The 18,887-nt window shown below is 34.8% G+C and overlaps 2 protein-coding genes across 5 annotated transcripts; both read left to right on the forward strand.

The window, feature by feature from the left end:
• The first annotated feature begins 2,303 nt into the window (after positions 1-2,303).
• Positions 2,304-11,626, forward strand: LOC123889047 (pre-mRNA-processing factor 39). The gene is made up of 14 exons (XM_045938219.1): positions 2,304-2,452; positions 2,698-3,142; positions 3,924-4,030; positions 4,873-5,102; positions 5,723-5,890; positions 6,034-6,397; positions 6,888-7,031; positions 7,402-7,554; positions 7,637-7,753; positions 8,109-8,189; positions 8,314-8,469; positions 10,038-10,337; positions 10,893-11,003; positions 11,316-11,626. The coding sequence occupies exons 2-14, from the start codon at positions 2,713-2,715 to the stop codon at positions 11,409-11,411; spliced, it is 2,457 nt and encodes an 818-aa protein (XP_045794175.1). The 5' UTR covers positions 2,304-2,452; positions 2,698-2,712; the 3' UTR covers positions 11,412-11,626.
• Positions 11,627-13,924: 2,298 nt separating this feature from the next.
• On the forward strand, positions 13,925-18,777 carry LOC123889048 (nuclear transport factor 2). 4 transcript variants are annotated; one of them, XM_045938222.1, is made up of 10 exons: positions 13,925-14,208; positions 14,320-14,454; positions 14,751-15,057; positions 15,393-15,430; positions 15,569-15,655; positions 16,066-16,288; positions 16,543-16,664; positions 16,753-16,818; positions 17,308-17,389; positions 18,314-18,777. In XM_045938222.1, exons 1-10 carry the CDS (start codon positions 14,170-14,172, stop codon positions 18,466-18,468), a joined length of 1,254 nt encoding a protein of 417 aa, XP_045794178.1. In that variant the 5' UTR covers positions 13,925-14,169; the 3' UTR covers positions 18,469-18,777. The 4 variants fall into 4 exon arrangements, with proteins under 4 accessions (XP_045794178.1, XP_045794180.1, XP_045794177.1 ...); XM_045938224.1 differs by having other exon boundaries at positions 15,399-15,430; XM_045938221.1 differs by having other exon boundaries at positions 15,399-15,655.
• Positions 18,778-18,887: the final 110 nt, after the last annotated feature.

The following is an 18,887-nucleotide window of genomic DNA, read 5'->3' on the forward strand; positions in this document are numbered from 1 at the left end:
CGATAGAATTTTTATATTTGTAAATAACACGTCTCATTCATGTTAGTCGTTGTTTGGATGCCAAGAGCTGAAGAAAGACTCGTGTGACACACACAGGTGTGAGTCTACGTGAAGGGTTCAGATTTTAACGACATTCATGGAGCTAATTTTGCATAGCTTTCACCCAATAGTCCATGTGTTATTGCTAGATAATGCATGGAGCTCACTTTGCATAGCTTTCACCCAACAGTCATGCTTAGAAGCTTCAGCGTAGTTGTTAGGCTCATTATCACTGATGCAACTCATAATGTGGAATATTAACTCAACAAGTGTGTAAATAGAACAATAAATTTAATATTTAACAATATTTCAATTTGGGAGCTTCTACGATACATCAGAATAATTCGAATGTACTGGTACATTAAGTCGTTAAATTGATAAATTAACGATTATTTTTATGAATTAAGCTGATTATTGTATTTTAGAGATAATAATATTACTAGAAAAATCACAATTTCACTGTTTATAAGCAACTCACTAATTTTTTAAAATTTTTGATTAAAAAAATACAATATTGACTAATATAAGGAATAAAAATTCAAAAAATATCAAATTTTATATTTTTGACAATTTCGATAAATAATATTTGGTTATTATAATGTTTTTAATGATAGAAAAAATTAATTATTTTAAAAAAGATTCATTTATCTATCATTTCTTTATTGTAAAAAAAATCAATTTTTTTAAAAAACAAATGGATGCAATGGATCTACTACATGATCAAAATAAAAGGAGAAATCAATTTTTTAAAAAAACAAATGGATGCAATGGATCTACTACATGATCAAAATAAAAGGAAAAAATACAAAAGAACGATGAGACATAAAATCTAACCTAATGTAAGAAAAGAAAAAACAAGCAATCTAAATGGGTAATAAAAACTTACTTATATATGCCCGGATTTATTTGAAGCAAAATCCATTGATTATTTTGGGTCTTTATAGAATCAATGGCTGCTTGAATTGTTTTGAATGCTCCTTTACCTCTTTGGTTAACCACAATGGTGTTTGCAATTCGATTGCCACCACAATCTATTGCTTTACCAACATAAAACAAACCAATCAACAGTATTAGAGAGAACCTCATTAGTGGTGAAAGCAACTTCATAGTATTTAGTGAGTATAGTACCTTGCCTTAAAGTATAATATAAATACTTTTATTTTCACTGATCTTAATTTTAATACTATACATTTGAGGCAATTAATTCACCTACAAATCATCATATAAAATTGCAATTAATTCACCTACTTAAAAAGAAAATAATTCAAATTCAAGTTATAATTGGGGGGGAAGGAAAATTGAAAGATTTGATGGTATGTGATAATGTGATGGAATGAGTTCCATTGTATTCCATTTCACTCCATTCACTTTTTACAAATCCAAACAATGGAATCTAATTAGTTACCACTCCATTCCACTCCATTCCATCATATACCACCAATCCAAACATAGCCTTAGAAACATACAAGGGACATTGATTCAAAAGCAAAGAAGACCAATCGTGAACACTCTAATAGAGATTACTACTCAACGTCTCAGCCTACTACAAAATAAACCTAGCGTCGCTCAAAATAAAAAACACTAAAAACAACCTCACATCATCCAATTACAAACCTTAGAATAAATATAAATTTTTTTTCGGTAAAAGTCACAAAATTTGTCTCAAAAGGGTACATAAAAGATATTTTGGGCAGATTAACCAAAAGTTACAAGAGCCTAAAAAATTCAAAGTACAAACCACAATGTCCAGGAGCCCTTGAGCTTGAGACGAAGTTTTTTCTTCCTTCCTCTATCATTCTTTTGCTTCATGAAATTATATTTTTGTCTATGAGAATGAAGTTCAGAACGGTTCCCATGAGCATAGCTTAGTTGACGGGAACATCCCACTTATCCATTTAAGTGTGAAAAATTCAGAATGTAAATTCCGATTTTTTTATTTTACTGTTATAGACTTTTTTATAAAACTATACAAAGTTTGAAATTTACTTCGGAACTTTATTCCCAAGGGTAAAAATGAAATTTCATGGAACAATACAAAATGGGGAAGAGAAACCTCGGCTTGAGGCACATCGCAGCCACAGGTACTACTAGGCTATACAAAACAAAAGCCCAATGCAAACATGATCACCTAATCTACACCGTACAACAAATCCTAACACGTAATCAACTGTTCACATCACATCATTATCCACCACCAACGGTGTCAGATCTATCACGACCATCACGTGCCATGGACACGCCAACACACATATCACCGTTATATTTATAGCAGAACCTCACCCTCTGTGCCCTACTTCACAATTTTCCAATTCTCGATTTACCACCAAAAACTCTCATCGGAACCCAACCACTGTGAACCGAAAAACCACTCTCTTCTCTTCAACGAAACCGTTTCCACTTTCTCTTTCATCAGGTATTTCGATTTCTCCAAAAACTCTCGATTAGGGTTTATAAACTCTGAAACCCTAGGGATTTTAGTCGATTATAGCTATTAGTTTGAATTTGTTTGATTAATTCCAAATGCTGTTTTCGAGTGATGCATTTATTGATTATATTGGTTTTATTGATTGATATTGCATTTTGAATTATTTGATACTGATTTTTTAGTTCATTGTAATGGAAAACTGGTTAATCTTTTTGTTTTGTTTGTGGATTTAGATTTTTTGTTCAAGTATGGGGGATACTGAACCAATGGTTACAGAAACATCTGCTGTTGAGACGTATCCATCGGATGGTTACAATAACACCGCTTCGGATCCGGTTCCCGAGGCTGCTGCTCCTGCTCCTGCTGAGGTTGCAGGAGAAGCTGGTGTTCAGGATAATTCAAGCTATGAGTTAGGTGATGGGAATGCTTATACTGCCGGGGATCCTAATTCTGTACTTCAACAAGCTCAGTTTAGTGCAACAAATGAGTCCAAGCAAGTTGCTGGAGTGCCTGATGCTAACTCGGGTGCGGTTGGAAATGAAGCTACGGATTCTACTATGGTTTCTGGCGAACATTTGTCTGTAAATGGCGGTGTTGATACAGTTGGACTTGAAAATGGAAATGCATTGGAGCATGTTAATGGGTCAGCTGATGAGAAACAGCTTACAGATGCTTACGGTATATATAAGCCTTTTCTTTCTGATATATCATATCATGTCTTTATTATTATTGGGAGTTTTGTAAAAAAATAAATAAATCAGAATTCAATATTATGGTTAGGTATAGATATAGAGCTGTCAAGACTTGGTTTAAGTGGTTTATTAATTAGCAAATATAGTTTGTGTAGGTCTTGTTGCTATTATTTTGTTGATAATTAGTGTTTCACATTATCATTTTCTAATGAAACTTGCTCATCAATGTTGAGAACTAATGGATTTTCAGCAACATTCATATATAAAAAAGAAAATTTCAATCGCTCATGTTAAGAAGCTTTGCTTTTCATGCACTGTATGTGGCGTCTAAGGCTATAACAATTGGTTTTACATGTTTCTATTGACGAATAGTTTGTATCCAGCAGATTAGAACTAAGAGTAAAGATATACTACTATAATGCTACTTCCATTACCTTTTGTTTCAAGGGACTTTGAAAATTTTCCAGGCCTAAAGTTGTAGGTTGATCTGGATCTTGATATAATAAATAGCTTTATTAGGTATATACATAAGGCTTCACTTTTAAAGTTGATTCCATTTTATTTGGTTTGTAATTTGGTGATCACATATTCCGAGCCACCTCTGCAACTTCTGGATGTCTTTTATCTTACTGATTCAATGCCTAATATACATGCCTTATCTCGATACATCTTGTTTTAAATATTTTTTAATAATTAATTATTCACAATCATGTCGGTTTTCAACCAAATTATGATTTTTCCCTATTCATTTGTCTCATGTTCAACAGCTGCTCTGTCTGCTGAAGAGGATAGACTGTGGAATATTGTAACAGCTAATTCGTCAGATTTTACTGCTTGGACTTCTTTGATTGAAGAGACTGAGAAGGTGGCAGAGGTATGCTACGTCGACCTAATTTTTAAGACGTGAATTGCATGTTGAGAATGTTTTGATGTTCGCTTCTTTCAGCTTTGACGACCAAATTTTTATGCAAGTGGTTTTTAAGAACTGAACCAAACCATTAATGTGATTCAATTCAGTTTAGTTTATGCACCATGAACACCCTGGCATTGTCAATTTCAAAGTCTTATATTGCAATATCTTGTTTGAATATGTCATGTGCTATAGCTACCGTTGCATACAAAACATGATTTTGTATTCTTTTTTGTGGGGTATATTTGGGTGTGTGGGCTGATACTGAAATTTATCAATTTATTGTCTTGGGTTATTATGTGGCGATTTTTTTTTGTTATGATTCAAGTTTGATCCTGCCAAATCACGCGATGTTACCCTTTTGAGAATTCTCAGATTTTTTGTAGTTATCCCATTAGGATTAGGATGCAGCGATATAAGGAAGAATTGAAACAAATAACTGATTCACAATGTTTTCATATTTCTTTGATATATGACATGAATGCTTTTTTTAAGAATTGACAGTTTATATTGTTAAATCTACATCTGTTTAATGGTGTGTCTTGATTAAAAATGTCTATAATGTACACAAGTTATGTGGGTGGTTTGCTTGCTGTTCCCAGTCGACAATCAGACTACCATAGTTTCTTGTTTTGTAGCATTTAAGAAAGTTTGCCTATGAATGTACCATGCTATATTATTTTTTCCTTCTTGTCTCATTATATGATGCTGGTGGTTGTAGGTTTAGTTGGCAACTAATGTAATGTATTTTATTATTGATTTATTTTAAGACTCATGGTTCTAATTTAATGATTTCTCCATTGAAGAACAACATTTTGAAGATTCGTAGAGTCTATGATGCTTTCCTGGCAGAATTCCCTTTGTGTTATGGGTATTGGAAAAAATATGCTGACCATGAGGCGCGTCTTGGCACTGCTGATAAAGTTGTTGAAGTTTATGAACGTGCTGTTCAAGGGGTTACATATTCAGTGGACATGTGGTTACATTATTGCATATTTGCCATAAACACCTATGGAGATCCAGACACAGTTCGTAGGTAATGGATGCTTATTTACTTGTTACCTTATTATTTTCCATGATTGGTTTTTCCATTTACTAGGCTCAGCTGTTTCTTGCCTGCTTTCTAACCTGATTTCAGAGACTGTGCAACAGTGCTATCTCCCTTTTATGGCGGAAAAGCTTTGATGGGATTGCATGTCAGAATGGTTTTCATTCTGATGTTTAAATCCTTGGTTTTGAGTCCACTATGTGTAGTAGTTGAAATTTTCAGTCCATTTTCCTCCCAATAAACTTTTCCATTTAATTTCAAAGTTCGTAGTTGTGTAGAAGGGTTTTGTTTTTTCCCCCCTTTCCTGTTGAAAATGGTAGCTGTTTTTATCTTTGACACTCTGAGGTGTATCAAATTGCAAATTGCTGCTGGGAAGATCTCGTCTGGTTAAGGGCTAGATGGCCTCTATGACTGCTCCATTTCTCGGACATAGTATGATTTTTTGCAGGAAGGTAAATGCAGCGTTTGGATGTCTTATATGATGTTACGAGTGATTTGTTTGTTACCCTAGTACACTAGTGCTGCTGTCTCCAAATACATGGTTGTGCATCAGTCAATGGATGCTTCAAGTTACAGATTAATCAAAATTGCATGCTTGCATATTTCAGGCTTTTTGAACGAGGATTAGCTTATGTTGGAACAGATTATCTTTCATTTCCTCTTTGGGATAAATACATTGAATATGAGTATATACAGCAAGACTGGGCGCGCCTTGCGATGATCTACACCAGAATATTAGAGAATCCAAATCAGCAGTTGGATCGGTATTTCAACAGGTAATTACTTGTTTCAACGTTATCATTCTACCTCATTAGTTTCTGAAAAGAAACAGTTACTATTTTTGGTTTTATTTTTGCACATATTGTCTTCTACTATCTCTCTACTTTCCTCAAATTAAAGTATTTCAATGGCCTTGCAGCTTCAAGGAGTTGGCTAGTAATCGACCTTTGTCAGAATTACGGACAACTGATGAAGCTACTGCAGCGGCAGGTGTTGTTTCAGAGGGTACTGACCAGGGTGTTGAAGGAGAGGTTCGTCTGGATGGTGCGGAGAGTTCTCCTAAACCTGTAAATGCTGGATTAACAGAAGCAGAAGAGTTGGAGAAGTATATCGCCATTAGAGAAGAGATGTATAAGAAAGCTAAAGAGTTTGATTCTAAGATCATTGGTTTTGAAACAGCTATCAGGAGGCCCTACTTTCATGTACGGCCTCTTAATATTGGGGAGCTTGAGAATTGGCATAACTATCTGGACTTCATAGAAAGAGAAGGTGACTTGAGCAAGGTAACTAAACTGCTTTCTTATAAGTACACATTCTGTTCTTAGTTTTTCCTGTTATAGATTGACTTACAGTAAGTAATATCTGCTGTATCATATGTTTTATCGGCTAATCCGTTGGATGAAGAAACTTTTTAATCGGGAAATTGAACTGAGACTAAAGCATGGGCCTTCAAATTGGTTTCTTGAGGCTAAGTACTTCAAACCTTAATTTGTCAGTGGACATTCTAGGTTTGTCATGTGTTTGCAAAAGTTTATTTTTTAAAAGTGTGAATGTTATTAATGCAGGTATCTTCTAATCTTGATAATCATCTGTCTCATGCAAGGAGGGTCCCTCTTTTCATATTTGAGGGGCCTCTCTGTCCCGCTACGGAGTATTTCTTAATGCTTTGAATTTTCCTTTTATGCTTATCTTTCTTGATTTTTTTCTTGTATTTTATATTATCGGACAATTTTAATGTATGATTTTTTCCTTATTTTGTTGTTTGTGAATTAGATTGTCAAGTTGTATGAGAGATGTGTCATTGCCTGTGCCAATTATCCCGAGTACTGGATACGCTATGTTTTGTGTATGGAAGCTAGTGAAAGTGTGGATCTTGCAAATAATGTTCTTGCCCGGGCAAGCCAAGTCTTTGTCAAGGTAATTTATCTCAAATGTCAAAGCTGTAGGTTTGGCAATCATTTGCTGCTTTTTAGTGTTAAATTCATCTCCATTTTTTAAGCTAAACAAATGGGTGATATCTATACACTAGTAGTTGGTTATTGTTGATCAGTTTTCCTGAATGCCTAGCCTGCCAGGTCACATGCTCAGCATTTTTCATATTTCTGACAAGTTTTTGTTGTGGCTTGTTAGTGAATGATATTCACGACTTGGTCTTGAATTAGAAAAATGTGATGTTAATGTATACCTTAGCTTACAAGCATAATTAGCTCAATTGCATTTCTTGCATGAGAGGCTTTTCCCCTTTTATTTTCTGCTTCTTTATCATTTTTTGCTTGTCATAATGCAGAGACAACCTGAGATACATCTTTTTTGTGCTCGGTTCAAGGAGCAGGCTGGAGATATAGTGGGTGCCAGAGCTGCATATCAACTTGTGCATACTGAAATTTCTCCAGGTCTTCTTGAAGCAATAATCAGGCATGCCAATATGGAACATCGATTGGTATGCTGACTTACAACTGTGTGAATAGATTGTGACTTAATTTTGTTTAAATTTACAGCTTTTCCATTCCATGATATTGCAGGGGAAGTTGGAGGATGCCTTCTCTTTGTATGAACAAGCCATTGCCATTGAAAAAGGGAAAGAACATTCACAAACACTGCCAATGTTGTTTGCTCAGTATTCTCGATTTGTTTATTTGGTAGGTTTGGTACCATATTTGTATTCTTCGCTTGTTATGCATTCTTGTTTCAGACATTTCCACGTTTAGCTTTAGAACGTAAATTAGTGACAGTTCTCATGATTAACATTAGCTACTGTTTTTGCTGACTTGTCTGGGTCTTGCTAAATGATATTGATCTTTGCAAGCTTCTCACTTATGCCAATAAATAACACATCCAAATAACTGTGGACAAAAAATCACAACCTCAAATCTAAGATGACCATTCTTACATTTATTTTGGCAATTTTCTAGTTTTGTGCTGATGTTGCTCTGAAGTTTGTGTGAAAATTGTATTGTCTTGTTTTTGAAATATTCATTCTCATTCTGTTATTAGGCTGCTGGGAATGCAGAAAAGGCTAGAGAGATTTTAGTTGGGGGACTTGAGAATGCTTCCCTGTCAAAGCCACTTCTTGAGGTTTGACCCCACTTTCACTGTCAATGGGCACTTTACTTATATTATGCAGTTGGAGATTTCCTCTTCATCTTTCCAAATGTTATTCATATCTAATGAGATTATTTAACCTTCATGTCATACACAGGCTTTATTGCATTTTGAGGCTATTCAACCCCAGCCAAAGCGAATTAACATTGACTTTCTCGAGTCATTGGTTGTAAAATTCATAACGCCCAACCCAGAGAACCCTGGTGTAGCAAGTGCAACAGAACGCGAGGAACTTTCTTCTATTTTTCTAGAGGTGATTTTGTATGACGATGATGCTCAATTTTATACTTAACGACTTTCCTTGAGTGATGTTGGGGACACTTATTCTGAAGCACCCACTTCACATCACATCTCAGTAAAAACAATTATAAAATTTGTTTAACGTGTACCTGTAATTAATCAATGGGTTTTTGACAGGTAATATTACGTTAAATGTAGGTAGTCAAGTGGTTAATGTCCGGTAAAGTTTGGTTGTTAAAGTGACCATATAACTACCAAGCATGGATACTCGAGTTCGGTTTTACTTTAGTCTAATCTTGGCGGTCCATGTGAGATTGAATGCTCAATTATTTACTATTTCATCTCTAGTCACCTTCACTTTATGGTGGATCAGCAACTTTTTTTCTTATTTCTTTCTGTTGTCACTTCTTTTGTTCTGTATTCTGTCCTCCAAGTCTATCTCTTTCTTTTCTTGTTCTCTTACTGGATTCTGTTATGTTTTTATTCTGCACTTTTAATCCAATCCATCATCTTTTCAGTGATGTTTTTTCACCGTCTTATTCTTCACTTTTGTTCTCTTGTGCTCATCAAATATACCTGCCATGTTAAACTCTTGTGCTCATCAAATATACCTGCCATGTTTCACTCTAGTAATGCCAAGTGAAGAACATGCTTCAACTGTGTTTTTAGTGATTTTCCTCTCGCAGTAGTTTAAGATTTTCGTTCTAGACATTTTTTTATTTTATTATATGCTGCAGTTTGTTTGGGGTAATTTTGAATGTTTCTGGGTTATATTTTTAATAACTGCACTGCACACAAACACCATATTTGCACAGTATGTTTAACTTTCTGCCATAAACTGTCATCGCCCGCCAATAATATTGTGCTCTTCTTAAGTTCTCTCATGTTAAGCTCCCACCCAGAAAAGAAGTCACGCCAAGAATAGAGTATGTATTTTACTGCTAAGACAGTTAAAAGAAATATGAAAAATATAACTAGCTACCAGATGCCAACACGGACTTCCTATCCATTCGTATTCAAAACCACCTCACGTTCCATACCCACCTTCTGGATTCACTACACTGCCACTTTATCAAAACTACCCCCCCTATGTTTGTCATCAACATTTCTTGTCCCTTTTTTGGAATATATGTTCCATATCTTACGGATTGCACTTGGTGCCCATACACACACGAAACACAAACTTTGTTCACAAGGAAAATGTTGTGGTCTGGAGACAATTATAGTATTGAGGAAACATTTTCACTTTACAAATTTTAACTTTTGTATTGAAGGATTTCTACAGTGACTCATTTATAATAGTATCATTAAATCAAATGCTATTGGTGGTATGATTTTGTTGTTTTGTGTGGTGTTTTTTTTTTTATACAACTTCAATGTATACATCTAAAGCTGCAGTAAAAAAGAAGTGTACAGTATAGCTATTTGATTGTTAATTATTTTCAAAACCGTGTTGTCTTAATTGTTAATAAATAAATTAGTTTGTTTCTTGGAATGTCTGCCGGCTCATTTCATGCCATACCTTAACATGTTCATAAATGTTGGGTGTATTTTAATTTCTTTTGAATTGTCTGTTTTCAGTTTTTAAATCTCTTTGGAGATGTTCAATCTATCAAAAGGGGTGAGGATAGACATGCCAAACTGTTCTTGCCACACAGGAGCTTGTCGGAGTTGAAAAAACGTCATGCAGAGGATTTCCTTGCTTCAGATAAAACAAAAGTGGCGAGAGCTTATTCTGCTCAATCACCTGCCCAATCTGCAATCGGTGCATATCCAAATGCACCTAACCAATGGACTAACTATGGAGTACAGCCACAGACTTGGCCTGCGACAACACAAGCACAAGGACAACAATGGCCTGCTGGCTACACTCAGCAGCAGGTAAATTAGTCTTTCTTACTGGGTTGTGCAATATCAACTGCTTTTGTTGTTCATGGAAAAAGTGGTGTGCACATAAGACATGTGATGATTCTAATCCACACAGCGTAAACATTATAAAGCACCATATTAGTGGTAACATTACACATAAGTGCAGGAGAAATTGTTTTGTAAACTAGTTGGTCTTTCTTTCCGGGTTGTGCAATATCAACTACTTTTGTTGTTCATGGAAATAGTGGTGTACACATATGACGTGTCGTAATCCTAATCCATGCAGCGTTAATATTAGAAAGCACCATATTCTTCTAGTTTAAATATGATTTGCCCTTCATATCCAATATTGGAATGAGTTGATTACCCCTTCAATTTATATTTGCCTTGAGTCAGTATAAGACATCATGAGTGCTCTTCATTCATGCTATGCTTGACAGTTTCATATCATGTCTTTAGTCTGGTATTAACATTTGTTGTACTTGTAGTGTATGTTTGACATTGTTTTTTGTGCTTTGAATGATGAGGTATATTTGTTTTTAAGCGATCCATTATGATTTGATACAGGCTTCCTATGGGGCTTATGCTGGATATGGAGGTAACTATGCTAACCCACAATTGCCCGCATCAGTTCCACCTAGCACTGCTTATGCTTATCCTCCTACATATCCTGCACAGGTGAAGATCTATTTCAGCTATAGTTCTTTCTTGCGAGTGTTAATTACATTCCTTTTGCTTACTATATATACATATAGTACACAAAAATAATGTAAAATATTATCAAACATATTATTTTATTGGCTTCAAGTTTTTCTTGAGCGAACATATGCCCAGCGTGGTAGGCTTTTCATTGTGAGTTGAGTTTCACCAGTTTAATTGCACTAATAGGTTTGGTGTCATTTCTTGGTTGATATTTGACTTCTCTAACCTTTTGTGTCGCTTCCATTTCTGTACATTCTGCTTAACATTTTTGTGACTCTTCTATTTCAGCCGGCCCTGCCTCAACAAAGTTATGCACAACCTGTTGCAGCCCCGACACAGCAACCTGCAGCAGTTCCTCAGGCCTATTACGGGAGTTACTACTGAGTTGCAAAGTGAGATAGCTAATGTTTTGCTTCCTGTAATTTTTGCCTTGAATATTGTAGGTAAGGGTTCTAGGTAATTTGGAGCATAGATGCAGTGTAACTTTAAATAATACTAGTGAGTACTGAGGGTAGATAATCTTTTTTGACTCAATTTATGTTATAATTTGTTGTGCACGGCATTTTCTTGATATTGATCTTTTAATGGGTTGGTGCTTACATTTTTTATTATGTCAATAACTTTCTTTGATCTAATATGACAATCTAATATGATTGTAAAGTTCTAGAAAATACCAGTGAATGACACAAGAACATGAATTTTTAGGATTGACCAACAATTCAAACACGAACTCAATGTTGAATTGCTCAATATTCTGTTGATGAAAAGTAAATTTATAAATGCATGAGTGTTCATTGAGGAGATAATTTTTTTTAATGTTAGTTTATTTTGATATAGACAAATTGTCTTTACTATGTATATAGCTCATGTCTTGCAGTCGCAAAGTACTGACTATTAGTAATCCATTGAAATAATCCAATCTTAAAATAAGTAACATGTTGATAAATCACATTAAGTAGGAGTAGATGTGATTAACCACTCATATATAGGGGAAATAAACTATAAAATTATCCAAAGATAAGTTGATACATGTCATTAGCTTCCAATTAGCATAGGGTGCAAATTTTTTTTCTTTTTGTAAAGATAAAGAGATAAACACCCCTTGAATTCACTCACACGGCTGTAAAATCTTAAGTTTAAATATGGGTTAAGAGGCTTCATGCATATCTATTCTTCTAAATCGCATATCTGTTCAAAATAGTGGTTGGTGACTAGATATTTTGCTTTGCAATTTTCACCCTCTGTTGTAGACATTACACTTTTTTCTTCCTCACACTTTTTCGTTGGATATGGGTTTGGGGTTATCATTTTTATCCCCGCTCAAATTTGGGATGAGTTTGGGGAAATCCGAACTTTATGGGTTTGGGTTTGGGGAGGGCAAAACCCGTCCCCGCCCCCCATTGCCATGCATAGCAGTTAGAGATCAGTAAGACAAACATATATTAGAGATTAAACTAAAACATGTAAGATTTTTAAAATTTATGTTGAAACATATTTTTCTATTTGCTTCTTTGTTGTGTTCAACTTCTTGTTTCTTCCATTTTTTGAAACCCTATTTTCTTTTACCTGTAATTGTTTCTTACCAAAAGTTGTTCCTTCCATTAGGGATGGACAATTGGTCAGATTCGGTCAGAAAAGGTAAATCCGATGGAAACCACGGTCTTGATGTTATTGCCCATCACTACTTGTTAGATCTCGCGGATTAATCGAGTACTAAGTTAAAGACTCTCTGATTGGACATAATCACAATGGTGAACTGCGTATGGATATATGGACAGTTGAAATGGTGATGTGGTTTGAGAGGGATTTCATAACCACCATATATGTATATGATTGGAAAAGAAAAAGTGGAGAAGAAAATTTCTAGATTTATAAGTTTTTAAGAGTGTTACATAAATGTGAAGAAAGATTATGGCATGTAATGTGAGAAATTAAGAATAAAGGAAGAAGAAAGTTAGGTTTATGTTTTATTGTGTGCCAAATCGATGAATAAGAAATAATAAAAATAAATGAGAAGAATTTGTTCTACTTTTTGGTAAAAGAGAAGATTTTGTAAGATAACAAATAGGTGCGGTCGTAAAATATGATTGACGAGTCACGTTAAGACAATAACATGACACGGTAGTAGTAGAATAGTTGATGTGTATGGTCAAATCAAAAATAAAAAACTTGATTTTCTCATCTTCCACCATTATTCGGACGTGTTCGGTCTCTATTGGATTGATTTTCGAGACCGGCCAATTCTACCCACACATAATTGAAAAGTGGTGTCCAACGACTTAATTATCCATGTCTACCGATGTATTTTTTTTTAAAAGTAGTTGTGAGGAGTCACAAATGTATGTTCATGTAAGAGTCAAAATTAAGGGACTCAATTTTTCAACCAGAGATAAAGTTAAAGATAATCATGCTATTTTCATATTTTGGGGGCAAAATCTTTAGGTAAATGCATATTAGCCTAAAGAAATGCTCATAACAATGCCAACAAACTGTTCTATGCAATTTCAAATAGTTGTTTTTTCATGCCTTGTGCACCTATACTATACATATGAGATCATAGATAATTTAAAAATAAATAAAATTTATCCAAACGAAGCAAAACTAGATCTATCCAACTATACAAGTAAGATCCTTAAAAAAAAAAACTATGAGATTTGAGGGAAAATAAATCTAAAAAAAGAGGTAGAACTCTTACACACACAAAGTCCAAACAATTGAGCTGAACTGAATTGAGCCGTCCATTTACGTTGACTTGAAACCAATCTGACCCTTGACATTTTACGTTACAATAAAATAAATACTATTAATTATTAAATCCCTAACACCTAATCCAACGGCTACGATTTCGTCCTAAACCCCTAGCAATATATATATATAAAGCACAAGAAAGAATCTTTCACTATTTGTTTTCATCTTCTTTTCAGTTATCAGCACCACCACTCTCAATTCTTCGATCTATCACTTTTCTTCGTTTCCTTCGTTTCTCTCTCAATTCGCATTTTCTTTTCCCTTTTTCTTTCACTTTCCGTTTCCAATACTCAATTACCAAAGATTTAGGGTTTTCGTTCACTCATCTTTCTCCTGGATCTGTAACCAGAGCTAGGAGAATAAACATTGCATGCTTGTTTAGCTATCCCTAATTATGGCGTCTTCGTATCCTGGTTCCGTTAGTGCCGCTCAGGTTTTTTTTAGAATTTTTTTTTTTGAATTTTTTTTTTTTTGAAATTTTGTGGATTTTCTTTGGAATTTTGGATTTGTGTGAAGTGTTATAGTTTTTCTTTGATTTTTGCAGGTTGGTTCTTACTTCGTTGGACAGTACTATCAAGTTCTTCGTCAACAACCTGATCTTGTTCATCAGTTTTACTCTGATTCCAGCTCCATGATTCGTGTTGATGGTGATTATTCTGAGACTGCATCTGATGTGTTGGTAATATATATTATACTCGCTTAAAGTTTGATTTTTTATATTTTTTTCTGCAATTTGTTTAGATAGTTTTACATATGTTTATTAAGGGTTTTAGTTTTTGAGTTCATTAGATTGGTGTAGAGTTTAGGTGATTTTTAATCAAGGGTGTAATTTTTAAGGAAAAGGAATGATTTGATGAAATAATGTTTTTGGTGTAGGTTTTAGGTGATTTTAATCATGAGGGTAATTTTTAATTTTATTTTGGTTTATTTAAATAATTGATGGTTGATTTGGTTGGATTGAATTGCGTTGTGCAGCATATTCATAATATTGTGACATCACTGAATTTTTCGACAATTGAGATCAAGACGATCAATTCTCTTGACTCTTGGGATGGAGGAGTGATTGTGATGGTTACGGGTGTTGTTAAGATCAAGGATGTGAACAGGAAGCAGAAGTTTGTTCAGACTTTCTTCCTTGCCCCTCAGGAGAAGGGTTATTTTGTGCTCAATGATATATTTCAATTTGTTCATGAGGAAGTAGTGCATCCAAATCTGGTACCGGTGACCTCTGAAAAGATTGACTCACAGCCACATGTGTCTGCTTCTTTTGCTGAGCCACCAGGTATATTGATTGTAGAATCATGTTTTTTGGACATCTGTTATCTTTTCTTACTAATCTAAATGGAAATATTTGTGTGGTTATCTGTTATACAAACTGAAACATCCAGCAATGAGTTTTTTGGTCTGTGCATTTGGTAACATCTTATTTACTAAACATTAGTTTTAAATAATATAGCATAGAAGAATTGGTTTCTTGGTGATGAATGATGATTATTAAAAAATGATGCATTTTTTATTGACCAAGTCTAAAAGATGCATGTTTCTGTGAGTATAACATCTTTATATTAAGAAAAATTATTGTGATTGTTTGGATTCTGAGTCTATTTTTTTTATCAGCTTCAGACTATGGTTTTGAGGAAGAAGCAAGGGAATATGTCAACTCAGTTCATATAGACGATGATCCGGTGGACAAGTATAGTCTTCCTGAGCAGCATCAGCAGCTACAAGAAGATTTCGAATCTGAAGTTGTGGTGGAGGAAACTCCTGCACAGGAGGCATCTCCACAGGTGTATAGTGTTGCACAAACTATCCGTGAAACCCCTGTTGCTCATGTGGAAGAGTCGTATGAGGAGCCTGCTAAGAAAACTTATGCATCTATTGTATGTACAACTGTCAGTTATCTTTTTTGTTCATTAGAAAACTTTTTTCGTTTGTTTTAGTTTTGATACAGTGTCAGTAAAATTTCTTTACATTGCCAATAAACAAAGTATGGCATTTTATAAGCAACAACTGTATATTGTTAAATTAAGGGGAGCATAATCCATTTTTCTGATTTCTTGAAACCTTCTGCAATTAAATGTGGTTACTAGCTGACATTTGACTGCAGAGAGGAGACTAAAAATAAATTGCATGTTTGAAGCTCCCTTTGTTGAAATTTTGGGGATTAAATACTGGAAACTGTTTAACTTACTGTTCTTTGTTGTTTGCTGGACTCAAACCTACAGTAATAAAAAGATTTTGCCTCTTTTTGTTGTTGACTTGATATAATTATATTTGAATGAATTTGTAGTTACGTGTCGCCAAAGGCCAATCAGTGGTGTCCGCTGCACCACAACATGCTCCACAGCATTCTTTTAAAAGTGCTCCTCCTCCTTCCGATTTTAATCATGTCACACAGCCTGCTGTTCAGCAGTCAGTGGTGCAGCCTGCGTTTCAGCAGTCAAGATCAGCATCTACATATGTTTCAGAGTCTGGGGCTGAGGCAACAGAAGAAAGCTACAAATTTGAAGAAGGTTTGATTCATTTTCCTAATATGATTTTTTTTAGTATACTTGGTTTCTGTATAATTTGTAGTACTTATGTTGATGATATTGTTGGAAATTGACTATTCTCTATGGTAAAATTGGTGCTTTGTCCTACCACTTTGGATAAGTATTTTTGTAACAGTGTTTTACGTGACCTGCATTATTTTAGATTTGTACTCAATATTGTCTAAGAATTTGTAATATTGAGTTTTCAAGTTAACACCCAATTATAATTATTCCAGAAGAAGTAACATCTGTCTATGTGAGAAACCTGCCTGGTGATATTACCGAAGCGGAGATTGAGGAGGAGTTCAAGAATTTCGGCAGAATTAAGCCAGATGGAATATTTGTAAGGGTCCGACAGGTAGCAACTCTCATTACATAAAACTGCTTCACATTATATTCAACCATGGAAAAAAGCACAATCTTATTATAGAAATGGGTATTTACAGGAAATTGGAGTTTGCTATGCATTTGTTGAATTCGAAGACGTTGTTGGAGTTCAAAATGCACTTCAGGTTTGATGTTCTTCTATTTAAATAATTTTGCTTGTCAGGCCTAATCTAATAATTGTTTCATTATCAAATTTTTCCAAAACTTTACTAATCAGAAAACATATTTTGCCTTGTTGATTTTCTTGACTATGCTGTCAGTTACATGACATTCATTGTATGCAATCAATTTTTCTATTCCTTAAAGCGAGAACCTACTCTGTTTCTTAATTTGATTTATTGTCATCATCAGATGTTTTCATATGGATATTCGGGTTAAATTGGTGTAGTTTAATTTTTCTATTCTTAGATTTTATGCTTTACTTGCCTGGTTTTTATATATATGAAGCATGGCTTATTTATTATTCTGTATACCAATGTCTGTGAATTAGTGAAGTCAAGTATCAATATCTAACACTGTTGAAAGTTTCTGCTAATAATTGCACTGTCCGTACTATTCATTTTACATCATTATTTGGGTTCATATCGTTCTAAATTTATGCACTGTTATTGTAGGCTTCTCCCATACAATTGGCTGGTAGACAAATATACATAGAGGAGCGAAGACCAAGCAGCGGCGGTGCAGCTCGAGGAGGAAGTAATGTCCTACATCTTTTTTACTTAAATTTCTTACTATTTCATAAGTTACAAGTGTTGTTGCTTCCATTGCTTAAGGGGCCATATGTGTGCCTCACATGAGGCACTAATTGTTATAGTAGCAGTTGGTAAAAGGTAAACACCTACAAGCAACTAAGCATTTATAAGTGTTGTTCAAACTGGACCCAAGTTTTGAGCAGCATGCCATATTAGTTTTAGAGAAGGCTTATAGTTATGCTGTACATGCTAATTGCACTGGTTGTTGTGATGGCTTTACCAACCTAGGGGGATGTTGTTTGGGCTATGGACAATAGAACATGAGGGTGACTAAATGTCAATAGTGATTGCAATTTAGGTATTTGATAATATGATGGCTGGCGGGTAGCTGAAATTTTACTATTTCTGGGTTCCATTTGGTTAGTGCATGAGGTTATACAGGGCCTTCTGATTAATAAAGAATGCATATTTTTCTGACAATTTGTTGCTGCTATTATATCCAAAAGACTGGATGACGACGTTGTGAATTGCCAAAAAAATCACGGGAGCTGTAGCATTATAATCTTAGGCTCTCGGGGTTGCTGACCAATATAATCTTTCATTTGTGCAACTACAAATGATTATTGTTTTGAAGAATTGTGGATATGTTCTCTGACACTATGCCGATAGTTTCTTATTTAAGGGAGCTTTCAAGGTAGACATGCCAAGAGACTGGACGTTTTTCATGAGCTTGTTTCTATAGTTTGTGTTTTTTCTCTCGCGCTTTCCTGCAGCACAATGTGTTGCCTTGACCTCCTCTTGTTTTCTTTCTTCATGAAGCTATTTAGAAATGATTTCTTGGATATTTGAGTGTTTTGTCTTTTTGCTTTCTTTTGAAATAGGGAATTATTGTTGTAATATTGATATCCATTTCGTATGTCTTGATCAGGAGGAAGGGGAAGAGGCAGAGGCGGTTATCCAACAGATGCTCCAAGAGGGCGTTTTGGTGGCAGGAGCTCGGGAAGGGGTTATTATCAGGATACCTCAGACTATACCAGGAGCTCGGGAAGAGGTGATGGTTATCTTCAGCGCGGTTCACGATAGGAAAGTGTCGTGAAAGCTTGCTTGATATGTTATTCAATGGCTTATACATTTAGTGAAATCTGAGCTTGATTCGGTATCTAATGCACAACATTTTCCTTCTGTAGTTTCATGAAAAGGATTCTTACATTTCGGGTGTCTTTTTTAAGTTCAAAGTCTTTGAGATTTACTAGTTTGTTTTGCAAGTATAGATCAGTTAGTTCCCTTTGAATGATTTTTATGATGCCATTCAGGTGGGAAATTTTGTTATATGTATTGCCTTGTGTCAGGATTGTGGATGTTTTTTTAATGAGAAAAGGGGTTTGAAAGGAACATAGTATCGTGGTGGTTGTGCTGATCGTCTCATTGCCTTTGTTGAGACTTATTTTGACGGGTCCCTGGAAATCTTTTAGGTCAATGTTTTAACTTGGTTAGGGGTTTTG

This window comes from Trifolium pratense, linkage group LG6, assembly GCF_020283565.1.
Source record: "Trifolium pratense cultivar HEN17-A07 linkage group LG6, ARS_RC_1.1, whole genome shotgun sequence".
Taxonomy (NCBI): Eukaryota; Viridiplantae; Streptophyta; class Magnoliopsida; order Fabales; family Fabaceae; genus Trifolium; species Trifolium pratense.

Excerpts from the sequence above, each read along its gene's own strand:
- LOC123889048 (XM_045938220.1), top strand. The coding sequence starts at position 14,170 with ATGGCGTCTTCGTATCCTGGTTCCGTTAGTGCCGCTCAG. Across the intron at positions 14,455-14,750 it reads AGACTGCATCTGATGTGTTG|CATATTCATAATATTGTGAC; the intron begins GTAATATATATT and ends TGCGTTGTGCAG. Across the intron at positions 15,656-16,065 it reads AGAAAACTTATGCATCTATT|TTACGTGTCGCCAAAGGCCA; the intron begins GTATGTACAACT and ends ATGAATTTGTAG.
- LOC123889047 (XM_045938219.1), top strand. The coding sequence starts at position 2,713 with ATGGGGGATACTGAACCAATGGTTACAGAAACATCTGCTGTTGAGACG. Across the intron at positions 5,891-6,033 it reads TTGGATCGGTATTTCAACAG|CTTCAAGGAGTTGGCTAGTA; the intron begins GTAATTACTTGT and ends ATGGCCTTGCAG. Across the intron at positions 7,032-7,401 it reads CAAGCCAAGTCTTTGTCAAG|AGACAACCTGAGATACATCT; the intron begins GTAATTTATCTC and ends GTCATAATGCAG.